The 17,093-nt window shown below is 59.0% G+C and overlaps 2 protein-coding genes across 4 annotated transcripts; one reads left to right on the top strand and one right to left on the bottom strand.

Annotated features, from left to right (window-relative positions):
* The first annotated feature begins 2,780 nt into the window (after window positions 1-2,780).
* Window positions 2,781-7,374, top strand: SEPTIN4 (septin 4). Its single transcript, XM_042830143.1, has 10 exons — window positions 2,781-2,807; window positions 2,917-2,966; window positions 3,701-3,824; window positions 4,065-4,199; window positions 4,291-4,408; window positions 4,674-4,775; window positions 5,139-5,235; window positions 5,359-5,521; window positions 6,958-7,057; window positions 7,306-7,374. Exons 2-10 carry the CDS (start codon window positions 2,933-2,935, stop codon window positions 7,363-7,365), a joined length of 933 nt encoding a protein of 310 aa, XP_042686077.1. The 5' UTR covers window positions 2,781-2,807; window positions 2,917-2,932; the 3' UTR covers window positions 7,366-7,374.
* A 1,175-nt stretch (window positions 7,375-8,549) lies between these two features.
* On the bottom strand, window positions 8,550-17,004 carry CCDC183 (coiled-coil domain containing 183). Of its 3 annotated transcripts, XM_042830142.1 has the most exons (14): window positions 16,356-17,004; window positions 15,859-15,980; window positions 15,654-15,719; window positions 14,824-14,991; window positions 14,646-14,750; window positions 14,404-14,526; window positions 13,922-14,050; window positions 13,771-13,831; window positions 13,581-13,681; window positions 13,305-13,465; window positions 12,687-12,852; window positions 12,217-12,342; window positions 11,891-11,987; window positions 8,550-11,255 (listed from the first exon to the last, which is right to left on the bottom strand). In XM_042830142.1, the coding sequence occupies exons 1-14, from the start codon at window positions 16,420-16,422 to the stop codon at window positions 11,143-11,145; spliced, it is 1,605 nt and encodes a 534-aa protein (XP_042686076.1). In that variant the 5' UTR covers window positions 16,423-17,004; the 3' UTR covers window positions 8,550-11,142. The 3 variants fall into 3 exon arrangements, with proteins under 3 accessions (XP_042686076.1, XP_042686075.1, XP_042686074.1); XM_042830141.1 differs by lacking the exons at window positions 8,550-11,255; window positions 16,356-17,004 and adding an exon at window positions 11,720-11,799 and having other exon boundaries at window positions 15,859-16,027; XM_042830140.1 differs by lacking the exons at window positions 8,550-11,255; window positions 11,891-11,987; window positions 16,356-17,004 and having other exon boundaries at window positions 12,228-12,568; window positions 15,859-16,027.
* Between the last annotated feature and the right edge of the window lie 89 nt (window positions 17,005-17,093).

Raw genomic sequence — 17,093 nt, 5'->3', positions numbered from 1 at the left:
AGCGTGGGGATGCTCAGGGCGGCTCTCCCAGCGCAGGTTTTGCCGCTCCAGTGGCTCTGCAGCCTCCCCCCTCGCAGCCCTCGAGCTGTCACCTGCGGGAAGGTGCGATGCGGGGTGGCAGGTGGGGACAGGGCAGCAAATGCCTCCTCGCTGGCGTGTGCAGCAGGGTGTGTAATCCGCTTACGGGGCGTGGAGCTGCACTATAAATCCCCACTCACAGGTGGGATAGTCAGGGCCTTGTGGTGATGCTGCTGCTGGGACTCAGTGTGACAACCCGTGTGGCACCTCTGCGTTATGGGGTGCTGGGGGGTGGAGCATCACCCCCTACTGGACCCCTCTGCACCTACATCCCCGTGGTTCAGCTCTCCCCCTTTAACCCCCCTGGTGCTTTGGGGCTTTTTAGCACTTTCCCAGCTAAGCCAGGCAAGTGAAGCGTGCCCAGTCCCATGCCCAATGCATCTCGACATGCATCAAGGCAAATCAGCATCGGGCTGATGGGAGCAGACCCCAGCCCTGACAGCTTGGGCTTCTGCCCTGCAGGGGCCCTGTGAGCACTTGGGTTAACCCCTGAGGATGAGCTGGGCAGCAGAGAGGTGTTCTGCTGTGGATGGGGGTATTTGGGATGGAGATGTTGCTTTTAGGATAGATGTTCTACTCAGCCTGAGGGGCGTATGGCAGTCAGGCAGCCCAGTTTTCTTCCCACCCACCCACTGCCTTGTCTGGTGATGCTTTATGACCCCTGCCACCCCCAGAGCTGCTCTCTTGCCTCACAGCTGGGCTCACTCTTCTCCCCATATCCCAGTGCCCCCCTGTGCCCCTTGTGCTGCTCCTGCACCCCTGCAGAGCTGTGTCTGGGTGCTGAGGGTGCTGGGTGCTCATGCAGGGTGGAGTTATGCTAATGTCCCTCCTGTCCCTCCCTGAGCCTGGGCGCAGCCTGTGCCACTCACAGCATCTCCCTGCCACGAGTGACAGCGGCTGGGCCATGGCCACCTGCCCCGAGCTGCAGCCTCTGCAGGAGGTATGGGGGGTAGAGGGGGCAGATGTGGGTGGGGGGCACAGTGGGAGCCCTCACCCGGCTGGTGGGAGCTGGGGAATGTGCTGCAGCTCTGTCTCCAAGACAGCCTTGCTTGGGGACACGCTTGCTGCAGGGTCCCCGAGGATGTGGTGCAGCCCCTAATAGCATTATAGGGCTCTGTGCTGGGCAGAGGACCCCCAAGGTCTGCTGGGAGAGTGGGGTAGTGGTTTTGGGAGTGGCTGGGGACAGAGGACACTGTCACCTGTCCCCGTGTGGTCCTCAGATAGGCAGCATGCCCTGAGCAAACTGATCAGGGTGAGGACACACTGAGTGCTGCTGACATGCTGAAGATGGGGGGGGAGGGGGGAGGGAGAGGAGGGGTACTGCAGGGGCCATTCAGCCCTTTGAGGGGACACTGCTGTCACCATCCTGGTGGCAGTGGGGGTGCTGGGCAGTGCGGGGCAGCTGAGCATGCTGTGGCCCGGCAGCAGTGACCTCGTTTCCAGCCCAATAACTCAGCGTGCTTTGCCTCGCCTCTGGCAGGGACATAGGACAGGGGAGGGGGGAAGTGTGTTCCATGGTGGACTGTCACCTTGAGACCCCAAGATGCTGTCCTGCAGAGTGGGAGCTGCCCAAGGCCCTCCATGTCCCCTGTTTGGGGCCACCTTGTAGGGCCAGGCATCCTATGGTGCTGACCATGGGGAACCATTCACAAACTCCTGCCCCCTCTAAGGTTCTCCTCAGCTCCAGGGCTGTCACCTCTCATCTTTCTCATTGCTGTCTTCCTCCCTCCCCAGTGCACCTTTCCCTCACAGCCACACATGGGGGTTCTGCCAGAAGACCCCAAGGAACGTGGGGGTGTCCAGGGCCCTCCCAGGGCCAGGGGGGACAGCCCCCACCCGTGTCCCCAGGAATGCCAGGATCCGGCTGACCTGCCCATGCAGCAAGCTGTAAGCGCCCTCACCACCCTGCTGCATGGCACCGCGCTGTCCCCGCTCTGTCCCCACGCCTGTCCCGGGGCTGGCACTCTTGTCCCTTTCTTTTGTCCCCAAGGTGTCCCTGCCTTGGGGTGCATGAGGCTGACAGTGGAGGTTTGGGGTTCTGATGTTGTGTTGATCTGGGGCTCCCACTTCGCAGAGCCGTCACAGCGCGGTGCCACCTTGGTGCCACCACGGCACGGCACTGCCGCCACAGCCGTCCCCTCTCTCCTTGTCCCTTCTCCCCCCCAGATCAAGCGCTTCCTGAAGGAGGACTCGGAAGAGGCTGAGCTCACCCAATTCCTCAGGGACTGCCCTCCTGCCGACAGCCCCCGCAAAGTGGAGCCCCCTGAGGGCCGGCGGGACTCTGGCCACCCCCTCTGTGGGAGGGCCCCCGGTGAGGAGCCTGCCGATGAGCACGACGTGCGGTCCTTCTCTCGCCCCCGACCCTTGGACACCCAGCAGCTCATCATGGCCCCCCCACCGCCCAGCCCCTCGCGGCCGCGCAGCCCCTGGGGGCAGCTGGACCCCTACGATTCCTCTGAGGTGTGGTGGGCCCCTGGGGAGCAGGGGTGGTAGAGGGGATGGAGGAGTCACCGTGAGGTGTGCGCCCAACCCACGGGGTCCTACGCTACCATGACCCCATGGGACCCCCTTGGGGTTGCCCAGGGGGGCACAGCCCCATGGTGAGCACGCTGTCCCATGTCCCCTCTACCTGTAGGATGACAAGGAGTACGTGGGCTTCGCCACGCTTCCCAACCAGGTCCATCGCAAGTCAGTGAAGAAGGGCTTTGACTTCACATTGATGGTGGCAGGTAGGAGACAGCATGGTGGCTGGAGTGGGGACAGTGACCTGAGTGTCCCCTCACCGCTCCCTGTCACTGCAGGGGAATCTGGGCTGGGCAAATCCACCCTCGTCAACAGCCTCTTCCTGACAGACATGTACAGGGACCGCAAGCTTCTCAACGCTGAAGGTAGGGCAGCAGGGAGGGGGCATGGATGGGTCTGGAGAACCATCTCCAGCTATGACCCTCGGAGCTGGCAGTTACTCTCCACCCCAGCTGGGCTCCTCCGGTCCCCTACACTCATGTTTGTCACTTTTGGGCTTCCCCCAAAGGAGGAAGCAGGCGTGGGGCTCTGCCAAGGCAGTAGGGTCCTCTGGCATGGGTTTGTCTCAGAGCAGTGGCAGAACAAAGCCCGGCTTGTTGGGGCTCATAGGACACTGGGGACAGTCAGGTCCGGGGCGCAGTGCCACGTGGCCTGGTGAATTGAAATACGGTCCCCATCCCCGGGATCCAGCAGAGTTATTGGATTTCTGTTGGTTGCTAGGAGCTATTTGCAGCCTTGGTGAATGCATGCATGGCTACACACAATGGTAGCATCCTTGGGGACATGGAATGCGAGGACAGAGTGTGAGGGCCTCCCATTGGTGCTGTGTTTAAAAGCCAGGGACACAAAGCACCCATGATGTGCCTGGGTTTGGTGCCCATGGTGACCAGGTCACCATGGGGACACCGGTAGCCTGGTGGTGTCGCACGTCCCCAAGGGCTGGGAGAGATTCAGGGGCTGTGATATCTCCTTGTGTCACTGCCGTCCCATCACGGGGATTGTGCTGAGTGCAGTGCCATTGTGGCTGTGAGCACATCCTGCTCATCCCCACCCCCTGCATGGAATGCCAGTGCCATCCCCGTGTCTCCTGTCCCTGCAGAGCGCATCACGCAGACGGTGGAGATCACCAAGCATGTGGTGGATATTGAGGAGAAGGGCGTCAAGCTGCGCCTGACCATCGTGGACACGCCGGGCTTCGGTGATGCTGTCAACAACACTGAGTGGTGCGACCCAGGGCACATCCTCAGCATGGGGAGGGGAATGGAACGTCCCCAAGGATGGGGATCTGGGGATGGGGATGTGTGTGCGGGCAGCCCCCAGTTGCTTGGTGATACTATGGCTTATGCTGTCCTTGGGACATGATACTGACCTTAGGAGTAGGCGTTGAGCCTGGAGATGGTGAGTTTGGGGCTGGGGAAGGGCCGTGGGGTGGTCACCTCCCTCCCAGCCCGCTGTCCCCACAGCTGGAAGCCGGTGGCTGACTACATTGACCAGCAGTTCGAGCAGTACTTCCGCGATGAAAGTGGCCTCAATCGCAAGAACATCCAGGACAACCGCGTGCACTGCTGCATCTATTTCATCTCGCCCTTTGGCCACGGGTAGGGGTATCCCCATCCCCTGCCCACCTGGGGCGAGCAGCAGAAATGGGAGGGACGGGGAAGGGCTCGGGGCTCACGGGGCTTCCTGCAGCCTCCGGCCCCTGGATGTGGAGTTCATGCGGGCGCTGCACCAGCGCGTGAACATCGTGCCTGTGCTGGCCAAGGCTGACACCTTGACACCTGCTGAGGTGGAACGGATGAAGAATAAGGTGAGGTCCTGCCCCGGACTGTCCCCTCACCTCCTGCTCCTCTCATCTGGTGGCTCTTCCAATCTCCTGCTTGGGCTTTGTGCGGAGCATTCTCCGTGTTCCCAGCAGTGACAGTCCCCAAGGACGTGTCTCTCTGCGAGTGGTGGGATGTCTGTGTCACCCAACTTGGGAGCAAGCATGCTGGGTGCATGAGGGACATGGGGTGTGTGGCTCTGTCCCTTCCCATGGAGCAGAGCCCTGCCACGCACTGGCTGTGTTCTTCCAGATCCGGGAGGAGATTGACCACTATGGGATCCGCATCTATCAGTTCCCTGAGTGCGACTCGGATGAGGATGAGGAGTTCAAGCTGCAGGACCAAGCGTTGAAGGTGGGTTGGGTTCCTCCAGCACTGTGGAGAGGGGGCGGAGCCCCACAGAGTGGGGGCATCTTGTCCTGGAGGGGACCTGGGGCCAAGGAAGCCATGTCACATTCATGGATGCTGGACATCCCACGGAGATCTTGTCATCGCCACCTGCAACTTGGGGGGAAGGGATAGGATGGGGATGAAAACAGAGATGGGGATAGGGATGGGGATGGGGATAGGGGAAAACCCATGCTGTGATGCTGCCACCCCATAGACAGTGCTCCAGGGTATCAGTGCTGGATATGGACAGAGAAATGCAGGTGGAGGGTTGTGGGCCACAGCAGCAGTGCCAAGACCTGCTCTAATTCTATGACCATTCCCTTGCAGGAGAGCATCCCCTTTGCTGTCATCGGCAGCAACACGGTGGTGGAAGCCAAGGGACGGCGTGTCCGTGGGCGGCTCTACCCCTGGGGCATTGTGGAAGGTAACGTCACCGGGACGCGTCCCTGTGGAGATGGGGGCACCTCGTGCTCCTTCTCCACGATCTGGTCCCCATGCGGGTGCATTTGGGGTCCCCTGACCCCTGCTTTTCCCCCCACCCCCTCAGTGGAGAATCCGTCTCACTGTGACTTTGTGAAGCTGCGCACCATGCTGGTGAGGACCCACATGCAGGACCTGAAGGATGTGACGCGTGAGACGCACTACGAGAACTACCGCACGCAGTGCATCCAGAGCATGACCCGCATGGTGGTGAAGGAGAGGAACCGCAAGTACGGGCCTGGGAGCAGGGCTGGGCTGTGGGAGGGCTGGGGCAGCCCCTCCTCTCCTTGGCTTGTCCATGGGACGCCCTGTCACGGTGGGTGGCCTCGCCTTGGTGGCTGGAGGGGTGATGGGAACCCTGTGTTTATGGGCTTTGGGGGAGGAGCAGAGCAGGCAGCAGGTGCCAGGGCTCTCCGTCATTGCCAGATTGATGGTGCTTGCACGCCCTTCAGCACCCCAAAATCTGGGTGCCCAATGGGCTGGCAGGGTGTGGGGACTCTGCGGGGGGACCTCGTCCTTAGCTTTGGGCAGTCACTGGTGATGGCCATGGGTGCCCTAAGCTTGTCTCTCCATGTGCACTGGGAGAAGGAAGCAGCCCTCGGCGCTGCGGCTGTGCTGCTCCGACTGCTCCGCAGACTGAGCTGGGGACGGGCCCGTCCCCCCTGCCACCACCGCTGCACCCCCTGCCCCTCTATAAAGTGCTTGCTGGTACCCAATGCTGTCTTGGTCCTTCTGTGCCTGGCAAGGGCTGTGCACAAAAGCACTGGCGGGGGGGGGGTGCTCCTGGGCCGACCCTGCAGCCACCCACCCATTGCCCAGATTGGCAGCTGATTGCCCTTGGTGCAGCACCGATGGGAGGATGCTGTGCCCTCGTACTGGGGACACCCAACTCGTTTGGGCAAGGCAGGGACACCCTGTGCCACTGTCACCAAGCACCCACCTCCAGCAGGAAAGTGTCCCATGGGGATGGGTGCGCCGGGCACAGCACAACTTAGTCTCATCCTGAGGCACACAGAGCAAAGCGCCTCATCCTGGGGTGAAGCCAGCTCAGGGCGCAGCCACTGACTCCTTTAAGAAGAGTCCCTGGGGCAGGTCCCCTGGGCTGGTGACATTGCTCGGCCTGTGCCTGGTTCCATCCCCAGTGACCTTCCCAAAGTGACCCCCAATGGTGAGGAGCAGTGATGGTGGGTGGTGGTTTCCCAAAGCAACTCAGGACGCAGTCAGAAGCCAGCCCTTGCCTGCGCACACCCACACCTACCCAGTGCCTTGGGGCAGCCGTCCCCTGTGTCAGCTTCACTGAACCCATCACCGCCCCGCTTGTCGCTGGCGCATGGTGACACGCGTGACCACTGTGAGTGACAGTGATGTCCCCACCACGTGTCATCCAATGGGGACCCTCCCCGTGCCCTTGTCATGGCAGAACCCATCGACTCAGCTCACTTCAGTCCTTCCCAAAAGGGTGGCCCAGGGGGGTGGGGGGATGCGCTGTGCTGCAATGCCTGTCCTCAGCGATGCTCTGGGAAAGCTGCACTGCCAGCAGCTGTGGGACACCAGGTTGACAGTGCTGTCCTCAGATGTTGCGTGGGGCTTGGAGGTGTTTGGTGAGCTGGGAGAGCTCGAGCCTGGGGGGGTGGGAGCATCCTCACCTCCTCTCTCTGCCCTGCAGCAAGCTGACACGGGAGAGCGGCACGGATTTCCCCATCCCTGTCATCCCCCCGGTGCCGGATTCGGAGACGGAGAAGCTCATCCGAGAGAAGGATGAAGAGGTGAGCACTGAGCTTCCATTCCTTCCCCCCGCTGTCCCCATGTGCTGCCCCCAGCCCCAGCATGGGACACCCTTTCTGCAATGCCCCACTCAGGGTGGGGAAGAATTTGAAGAAAATTGTAGGTTTTGCCCCAGAACACAACTCCTGGTGGTCCAGACTTGGCAGGCTTGATCAGGGGAGGTGATGTAGCCATGGGCAGCACATGGCGATGCCACCTTCCCTGTTGTCACCTCTTTGTTCCTTTCCAGCTGCGGCGGATGCAGGAGATGCTGCAGAAGATCCAGAAGCAGATGAAGGACTCCCACTAACCCCCTCCCCCAGCCCCTCCTCCTCCTCCTCCTCCGGCCGTGCCCCACGCGGATCAGAAATGTTTACATCATGCTCCATCCCAGCCAAGCTCTGAGACTCGGTACCAACAACACCTCTCACCTTAAGCTGCTGCAGTGTCGCCTTATGGACTTGGGGATGGCGAGGGGATGGGGTGCACCTCCCAGGTTCCCCCAGACATTGTCCCAGTCCCTCCTGCGCCCCCTGGGCTGGGCGCAGTGTTGTCCCCACGGCTTTGGCTCCCTCTGTGTCCCTCCTACCCCGGGTATCTTCAAGAGGCCACAACTGCCCTATTGCCCATGGTCTTGTCCCTGCCTGCTCATGCTGTGAAGGAAGAGGGAAGGAGAGGACTGCTCCCAGTCTCACAAACTGGGGTCTGTACCACTCAAGATAGGGGTGGAAGGGAAATCTGAATGACAGAAGTTCAGTGGCTCCTGGAGGCCACAGGTCACCCTTGGCCAGGGTCTCCCCTGCCAACAGAGGAGGTTCTGATGACCAACGGTGTCCAGCCCCGTGTCCTTGTCACATTCCCTGTCCCAACGGAGCATTGTCCCATGGGAGCATTGGATGGCTCAGGCTGGTGCACAAGGAACCCTGAGGAAACATCATCTCCCCCAAACACCATCCCTCCAACCCCAAATCGCAGTGAGCAGAGACCTGACCCCACCTTGTTGGCCCTACAAAGCAATAATCACTGTCCCCCTGCTCGGCAAGAGCTTTGTCCCTGATGGCGTTTCGGCTGCTTGCTTGTCCATCGTGACACTGTGTCCCCCCAGATGTCCCCATCCACGCTGCTTCCTGGCAGAGCACCCCAACTCCCCGCTTCCCTCAGGCAATGGGGAAAGAAGAAAGGGGACAGTGAGGCAGCACGGTGGCCCTGAGGGCTGGAGGCAGAGCTGGGGGCATGGGAACGTGTCCCCTCTCTGCCTGGGCCACCCTTTTTGGTATCCCCTGGGTGGGCTTGAGCCTCAGCCCCACAGTCCCCATGTCGTAGTTTGGATGGCTCAGGCTGGGTGGCGGTAGGGACAGTGCCAGCAGTGTCCCTGTGTCAGCCACAGCCTGAGGGGTCCCTGCATCAGCTCGCCCATGAGCAGGGACCTGCAGGCTGGATGAGCACTTTCCTTTTTTATCTCGCTATTTTCTTACTGAAGAACCTACCTTTGCATGATGGCCATAGATGCGTTTATTAAAGTATACAAAGAATATAGGTTTATAAATTCGTATAGAGCTAGTGGAAATATTTTTAACCCCTCCACGAACGTTCTCAATAAATACAGCTGACCTGCCTTGTCTGCACCCATGTGTCACTTCCACGGGCGGGCGCAGGAGGATGGTAATGGATGGCCCTCAGACCCCACCCCCTCCTCCCTCCTCCACCTCCTCCCTCACCTTGTAGGCACTCAGGGAACCTCTTTACCCCCTGCTCCCCTTCATCCCTTCCATACATTCCCTGGATCCACATGGATGGTTAAAGCATGTCCTGGATCGACCGGATGGGAGCTAAGGCCAGCTGTTGTGTTTGCACCACCCAAGAGATGTCGATTCTCTTTTCTTACATGCTTTTGCTATCAGAAAGTTGTTAACCTCCCCTCTTGTCCCGCTCTTTGGGTCAGGCAGGGTCCTTGAAGGGGCAGGGGCTGCTTTGGGCACCCCGACCCCATTGTCACCCTGCTGCAAAACGAGGCTGTACCTCTGTTACGCAGAGAGCCTTAAGTCGCCTTCATCAATATCAATCATCATAATGCCAACACGGGAATGGAGAAGTGCCTGAGTTTCCCTGGCTGCATGAGTTTGCCTCCTGGAGCACACTGTGGTGGCCATGCCCACTGTTCCCTGCCCAGGACAGCTGGCCAGGCTGCTTGCTGTGACCTCAGAGCAGCTGACTTGGCTCGGTGCCCCTCACCCATCTCTGTGCTTGCATCCTCAGCAGGAAAACCCCAGTGCTCAAGCTCCGATACCAGCTCCAGCCTGTCTTCCTTCCCTTAGCTCTGCTTCGTTTCATGTGATTTTGATCACATCCTTAAAAAAAACCCACACCCACCCAAAGCCAGCCTTCCCACAAGCGTTTCCAGGGCAGAGATATTTTAGTGCAGCGAAGTCTCTGATGTGAGTTTATGATGTCCTATTTTAGGGCCCTTGCCAGCGCTGGCACCGTGGCTCCCTTCAACCCTTTGGCAACGCTCGCGGTGGGAGGAAATGTTTTTGGGGAGGGAGAGGAAATCTCTGCTCCTTCCCCGTGCTGTGCTATCCCTATGGCTGCTGAAGCTCCAGCCAGCGCCAGCTCTCCCTTCCCAGAAGCCAAATGAATGCTCTGCACCCTTCCCTGGACCAACCCCGTGAGGTCCTCCTGCCCCATCATCTCTGTGCCATGGGGCATCCAGATTTTTGATCCAGAAATCAAGCCGCTGCCTCTGGTTCCTTCCCACTCCTTCTTGCACCATCGCTGTGGCACAAGAGCATTAAAACTCCAGGTGCTGGTTGCAGGATGGCTTTTCAGACACGTAAAGGATTCAGGATGCTGTGGCACTCGTGATGAGACGGGTTGCCTTTGGATCTTCCTCCTCTAATGGGTTTCAGTAGACCCAAAACCACAGCGCCGCTGTGTGTGATTGCTCTTCTCCTTCTTGAAAAGGTGGGTGGAGCACTGAGGAATTACTCTGATGTTGGCCAATGGGCCACAAACCATAAACTGGAGAAGTGTTTTGGGATTCCTCTGCTCAAGAGCCTTTTCTCTGGCTCCTCTCGCAGCTGATGGAAACCCTCAGTCCAGATGAGTGACTTGACTCCAGTTTCCAAACTACGCTGTGATTTTTGCCATACGTTCTCCTCACCAACAGCCTCACAAAACCCATGGAGAGCATCTGGCGTGACAAGCAGTCCCTCAGCACCCTTGCCAAACACAGCTGTTCCTTCCCTGCCATGATGAGGTGACAAATGACATCAGCATGAAGTCCAGGGACCGAGTGGAGGTGACAGTGATGACGTCCCACTGAGAGCAGGGATGGGTAAACGCTGCTGGGTCTCCAGCAGGGACGTCTCCAGCAGGGACTACAGGCCTCTGCTGTTGGCTGTATTTGGAGAAACAGCACCACCTATTTGCAGCACTATTTGATGTGTGCCTTTGCTTGCAGAGAACAAAATGCCTCCTGGCGGAGCCAGGTGCCTCTGACCCATACTGCGCTGCCCAGTGGGGAAGATGTCACCTCTGAGCTGCTGCCCAGACTTTGCTCTGAGTGTAGGGCAGGCAGTGGGAGCTGAGTGATGTGTGCACAGGCAGCAGAGGAGGAAGCAGGCACGAGAGGTCCACGAAGAGGTTGGACAGCTCTGCACTGGGGCCTTCATCTGATTCTTAGCCCTGCCCCTGCTCTCCTCCGCAGGGACATTGGGGCACCCATCCTGAGTTCCCCTCCTTCCCCAGCCATACATCTCCCCATAGCAGCCTCAGAGCCCTTGGATAGCAGTAGGTTGTGTGCCCTTGCACCGGTCAGTGTCCTTGGCTTTCTGCAGAGCCTTGAATAGGTGTTGGCATCCCAAAATCCAGGGGGAAGAAAACCAGCCAGCCTACCCATGGCTTTGCTCTGGCTGGGAAAGCTGCTCCCACCGCAGTCTGTCCCCAGGTGGGTGAGAGCAGTGTGCCAGGACCACCTCCCAGCTCTTCCTTTCCAGCTTTACCACAGACTTGGGGGGAATGAGAAAGCTCTGCTCTATTAAACCTGCTGGGAAAAGGAAAGGCATCAGAAGCTCCGGGGCAGCAATCGCTACTTCCTCTTGCTGCTTCTCATCCTGCTTTCTATCAGGCTCAGCCCCTGCTTCTTGATGTCCTCCCGGGTGGGAACCGGGTCGTGGTCTTCATCAACAAAATCAGAGGGAGCTGAGGGAGAAAGCAGGGAGGAGTGGGATTAGGGGGTTGTGAGGCTTCCTCTGCCATGCCTGCATCCCCAGGGAGAGCCACCAATCTCAGAGGGTTGGTAGCATCTCCAGCACAGGTGTTGCCTGCTGGGTTTTCCCTTCTCAGCATCCCCTAACCCTAACCCTAATCCCCTGGCACCGCAGTGGTTCATCCCTGACACTGCTGGGGCTTCCCATAGAGGGCTGGAGCCATGGGGTGCTGGTCACAGGTCCTGCTTTGATCATAAAAAGGTGGTAAGCAGCTGAAAACTCAACTCCTCCAAGTGTCCCACAGGAGGTGAGGCTTCATAGAGCCAAGCACTGTTTTCCCACTCAGGTGATGCTGAAATCCCTTATTTGGCTGATGAAGACACACAACAACCCCACCCCCTGCCCCAGAGCCACTCTGCTTGCTTCCTAACGGGGTTCAGCACTCACCCACCCGCTCACCAGTTGCCTTTACTCTTCTCCAGTCCCAAAACCTACCCTCAAAGCCTTGCAGACAGACACAGTTCATGGGTTGGGGTCTGATGGGACAGAGGAAGGCAGCACAGGACACCCAGACGTCCCACAGCCACTGCCCAGCCCTGGGCACATGTCCCTGCTGTGCTCACTTACCTTGCACCCCTGAGCCTATGTCCTCCAAGGGAATCTTCAGGTTCCATGGCTCTCTTGCAGTCGTTTTCTCCATTAAATTCCTGACCTTCACGAAAGTCTGTGAAAGACTTAGAATTAATTGCCGAAGGAAAGGCGGGTGTTAGGACATGAGGAGTGTCCCACCTTGATGTCCCTTGGGAAGAGGACACTCCACAGTGTCCAGCGCTATCCTGCCCTTTCCCCAGGGTCACCTCCATTCTTCCAGCAGGGAGGACACCTTGGGTTGTGCCACAGAGCCACAAGTGGGGACCCCCAAAGACCAGAGCAAGGACAGAGCATCCAAGCACCTCATTGTCCTCATCAGGGCTGTAGCTGTGGGCAGGCAGGGAGCTCACGTGCTGGGCCAGGTGCTGCAGCTTCTGCCTGCAGTGCTGCAGCTTCTCATCCACCCCTTTGAACTCGACGGTGAGATCCTGCAGGTAGAGAGAAAGACAACCATGATGGGGACAGCGAGTTGCTTTGGGTGATGGTGGCTGCACCAAGTGCCACAGTGATGCACTGCAGCATTGAACGCTCATCCCCGGAGGTGTGCAAGGCCAGGCTGGATGGGGCCCTGGGCAGCCTGAGCTGGTGGAGGACACTCAATCCACGGCAGGAGGGTTGGAACTGGATGGCCTTTGAGATCTCCTCCAACCCATCCTGTGGTAGTAAGAAATGATTCTTGCCATGGGTCTTGCATTGGGGAGAGGACACACGGTGGAGACAGGCAGGAGCAGCTGGTGGCACTGTGTCCCCAGCTCCTCCGCACACCCCATACCTGCTCAGGCACGTTGATGCCATGCAGACGGATGATGAGGTTGTCGATGCCGTTCTCAAACTGCAGCAGCAACTCCTGGTTCCTCACATACTGGGCTTGTGCCTGCTCCAGCCGGGCCTCCTCCTGCTGCAGGCGCACCCGTAGCTCTGCCTCCAGCTTCCTGCAGCTGCCCAGACCCACACACGTCCCTCTGGGTGTCCATGTGCAGACATACCCCAACGTGCTGTACAGGCTGCCCACGTGGACCCAACACTATGGAGCAGAGCAGGCTCAAGGGCCAGTGATGCCACCTTGCAGAGCAGAATGGGAAGAAGGGTCCTGCATGTGCCCAGCAGTGTGCTGGGACTGGGCAGGCTGGGTTTGAGGGGTATCTCCACATCACGGCTTCAGGACCTGCTGCCACCAAGGCTCTGCAGGACCTCATCCATCCCTCCTCGCCTTGTGTCCCTGCTGTCCCAGCTCTGGCTGCTCTGCTGGGAGGAGCACCCTACTGAACAAAGCTCCTGGTGCAGGAGGACCTATTGGGACATGGACGTCCCCATGCCCAGGTGATAGGAGGACATGTCAATACTGCCCAGAGCATCTGCATCTGGCTGTGTCCCGAGGCCATGGCAGCACCTGATAGCACTTGGGGGCTGGTGGAACTTCAGCTTGGCGTGCTTCAGCTCCAGTTCCTGCAGCGTGTCCTTCAGCGCCCGCCGCTTCTCCTTGCAGGCTCTGATGTGCTGCTCCAGCTCTGCTGTGGACTTCTGCTGTGCCAGCAGCCTGCTGGTGATGTCCTGCCAAGGGATGGTGCAGGGGCTCAGCCATGAGGACAGAACCTCAGATGAGACCACGAGCAGAGGGCAGAGGTGCTGGCAGAAGGGTTTCGCCCAGGGTGGGTTGCTCCCTTACCCAGACACGGGAGCACTGCACCGCGGCCTTGGCCTTCTCCACCTCCGCCGTCACAAAGGACTCGTGCTCAATCTGTGACCTAGTGGCTTGTACCAGGGAGCCTGGGTGGGAGGAAGGGCACCAGGGGATGGAACCCTCCTCCTCCCTCCTCAAACCGGAGCCCTAACCCTGTGCACTGCCAAGTACTCACCCAGCGCTGAGTCCTGCACCAGCAGGGAGGGGAAGTCCACAGCCAGGTCATACCTGGCTTGCTGAAAGGACATCCATTGTCACCACTGTGCTGCTTGCACCCAGGGAGGGTGGTCCGAGCTGCTGCCCTGCCCCAGCTGCCACCCACTCACCGCTCTCGAGTGCTTTTTGCTTGCCTCCTTGAGCCACAGCCAGTCGGTTTGCACCTTCTGGGCAGACAGGATGCGGTGTCTGTCCTCCTCCTCTGCCAAGAATCGGGTTTCCAGCATGGCCAGGTCCTTCTGGAGCACAGCAGAGCCGGAGAGAAAGGAAAAGTCAAAGCTGGAAGGACCTTTGTGGGCCAGCTGGATTTCTGGGATGGCCAAAGCAGAGTGCTGCGTAAAGGGGCTGTGTAGGAAAGCAGGAAGGACAGAAGACACGTAGGGCCCAGCCCAGGGCAGCTGACAGCCAGATACAGAGGAGCTATGAAGGCATCTGCATGCCATGGGCAATCCCAGCTTTTTGCTGAAATAAATTTCTGCAATTTACTCCAGGAAGATGTACTAGCCTGGGCAAATGGGGCCATTCGTGCTAAGCCACTGTGGGGATTTGGGGCATTGGAGAAGGCCCCAAGGTGACCTGGGGCTGTTCTCACCTTGGTAATGTCACTGGCTTTGAGAGCACCCGAAGCCATCAGCTCCCTGTCCTGCACCTCCCCGTGGTACGCCCCAGCCATGGTGTACAGCAGCTCCAGATGCAGAAGCAGATAGTCCAGCTCCTGCAGCACAGAGCCACTGCATGTCACCCACTGAGACATGGGTCAAACAAACCTCTGTGAGACGTCCTCAGCAGAGGAGCAGCCCTACCACACAGTGGGGACAGTGAGGGGCAGATCACCTTCTTCAGGACATCCCGCAGTGCCAGGTACAGCGTGGTCACCTTCTGCCCTGCGTGGATTTTCATGTGCATCTTCTCAATGTTGTTCTCCAGCTGGCGAATCATCTACGGGGTGGGACATGGGGTGACCCGGCGTGCTGAGCCTGGGCAACGCTGGGACTGGGAAGGATCTGTGTACCTGCACTTGCTCCTGGTGCCTCTTGTCATTGATCCTGACATCCAGCAGCTGCTGCAGCTGCCACCGCAGTGCATCCCGAGCCTGGCTCCTCTGCTTCACCTCGTGCAGCAGCATGTTGCAGGCATTCACCCGGTCGAAGATGCTGCTCCGGAGCTTCTCTCGGGCCCCCTGGATGGGCATGCAGGAGCTCGTGGGCTGGACCTGCCTGAACCTCATTCCAGGGCAGAAGTCAGAGGCTTGGGGACTTGGGGACACTGGGACATGGTAAGTCCCAGGCTGGGCTGAGTGTGGGAGAGCTTTGCCCCAAGCAGCAGAGCAAGGCAGAAGTGGGTGCTGATGGCTTTCCAGAGCCAGGACTCTGCAGGATGCAGAATGCAGACCCAGGACTGAGCGAGCATCAATTAAAATAAATCAATCGCACCCCAGATACAGATGCTGGCAGCATGTGATGGCACTGCTCTGCCCTTGCAAGAGACCCCTGGGCAAAGCAGATCCTCTGGGATGCCCTGGCTCCTCCGGCATAGTCCATGGGCATCTAGCCGGGCTGTGACCTTGGGACAGGCAGAGAGAGCATGCTGCTCCCCAGGGTGCAGCCCTGCAGGAGCCCAGCAGACAATGCAGGCAGGACAGCCATAGCTCTGCTGGGGAGCTGCTCAAAGAGCTGGAAGATATCTATACTGATGGCTCCTACAACACAACAAGCATTTCTCATGGGATGGGACCCGTGCAAGCCCTAGGTCTCACAGCACCAGCCCTGGGGGGGGATGCTGGCCCAAGGACTCCTGTGAGCACTTGTTCCCAGCTGCTGCCAGGCAGACCCTTCCTGTTACCTGCACAGTTTTGCCACACAAGTACTTCTGCGCTCTGCAAAACTCAGACATGATGCGCTGGTCATGCTGCAGGCAGGAGAGAGACAGAGAAATCAGTGTCTGTCAGGGCACCATCACTGCCTACTGCTGCTCTACACGGCTGGCGTTTGCTCCTGGAGGGACCCAGCAGAGGAGCAGGGGGGCATCTGTCAGGAATGGCAGGTACCTTCTGGGCAATGTCCAGTGCATGGATGTCCTCCCGCAACGTCCCGTGCAGCCGGGAAAGCAGATCTTTGTTCTGCCTATGCTTTTCCTCAGACAACTGCCTGGAAAACTTTTTTCCTTGCTCTGCAGGATGTTAAGGAGCCGTTAGTGCCACACCACCCACTGCTGCTGCCCCGCACGGGGAAAGGACAGTGGCCAGGCAGAGACATGGGACACTGGGCCAAATGCTGCTTCCCTAGTGCCTAGGCCCCACTGAGCCCCAGTGGCAACCTGATGCCCCCTTTCTCCAGTCACTGCGCCCACGGGAACAGGAAGCCGCTGCAGATTCTGTCTCCTGTGGGACTGTCACCCATTTCGTTTGAGCACCACACTGGAGACCAATGTCCAAAGCCACCACAGTCACTACCCCTCAACCAGTGCATGCATTCCTGCACCCCCCTGCCCCCACGGATTCAGCTCTGCACGGGCTGTCCCTGCAGTGCAATGTAAGAGCAGCACCTTGCAAGGCAATGATGTTGCGCAGCTCCTGGATCTGCTGGTTCATGTCTGCCCTGCGGCCCTGCATGGTTGCCAGCAGTCCTGCCTGCGGATTCAGAGTGCGTGTGACAGTTGCTGCAGCCCCCGTCTGTTGGAAGCAGTCTGTGACCTCAAACAGAACCAGCACCACGGCTCCTCCAGGCGCTGCACGCCCTGCGCCGGCCTTCTGGCACCCCCTGCTTGCTCACTGCCCCGACAGCTCCAGCACAGCACTCACAGCCCCTTCCCCTCCGCTTCTGCAGGGCGCAGAGCAACCTCTAAGCAATTACTGAGCTCTGACAAGCAAGGATGCAGACTGAGACCACGCTCACCACCCAGTCACCATGACTACGGCAGTTCCAAGCTGCCCAGCCCCACCAGGAACCAGGGCACACCCAGAACGAAGGGCTGCTTTACTGCAGGGGCATCTCAGCACTGTACAGAGGATGGCTTGGGACCATCAGATCAGGAAAGATGAGTTATTGCCTGCTAATTGTTCACTGCATTCTTCTTGTCCCCCCTCCCCCCTTGATTCAGCTCCCATCCCTCCCTCGTGAGAAATTCAGAGTCTGTGTGACAATTTTTTGTCTCACCTCAAAGCTGCCTGCACAACAGAGATGACTGTTATGATCTGTGTAAGTATCTTTGGAAATCTCTGTTAATTAGCCCTGGAACCGTTACGCTCCTTCTTGAAATGGGCAAAAGTCAAAAATGAAAAGA

Source organism: Centrocercus urophasianus, unplaced genomic scaffold (genome assembly GCF_019232065.1).
Source record: "Centrocercus urophasianus isolate 14NV4802_14NV808 unplaced genomic scaffold, USGS_Curo_1.0 seq_33, whole genome shotgun sequence".
Taxonomy (NCBI): domain Eukaryota; kingdom Metazoa; phylum Chordata; class Aves; order Galliformes; family Phasianidae; genus Centrocercus; species Centrocercus urophasianus.
The sequence above is the reverse complement of the archived record's forward strand: the minus strand, read 5'-3'. Positions and strand labels throughout refer to the sequence as shown.

What these genes read in the sequence shown, in the direction of transcription:
- CCDC183 (XM_042830142.1), bottom strand. Translation starts at nt 16,422, where the DNA reads ATGCAGGGCCGCAGGGCAGACATGAACCAGCAGATCCAGGAGCTGCGC. An exon ending in CAACATCATTGCCTTGCAAG is followed by an intron (nt 15,981 to 16,355) that starts GTGCTGCTCTTA and finishes AACATCCTGCAG; the next exon opens with AGCAAGGAAAAAAGTTTTCC. An exon ending in TGCAGTGCTCCCGTGTCTGG is followed by an intron (nt 13,466 to 13,580) that starts GTAAGGGAGCAA and finishes ATCCCTTGGCAG; the next exon opens with GACATCACCAGCAGGCTGCT.
- SEPTIN4 (XM_042830143.1), top strand. Translation starts at nt 2,933, where the DNA reads ATGTACAGGGACCGCAAGCTTCTCAACGCTGAAG. An exon ending in CCCCTGGGGCATTGTGGAAG is followed by an intron (nt 5,236 to 5,358) that starts GTAACGTCACCG and finishes CCACCCCCTCAG; the next exon opens with TGGAGAATCCGTCTCACTGT. An exon ending in TCCGAGAGAAGGATGAAGAG is followed by an intron (nt 7,058 to 7,305) that starts GTGAGCACTGAG and finishes GTTCCTTTCCAG; the next exon opens with CTGCGGCGGATGCAGGAGAT.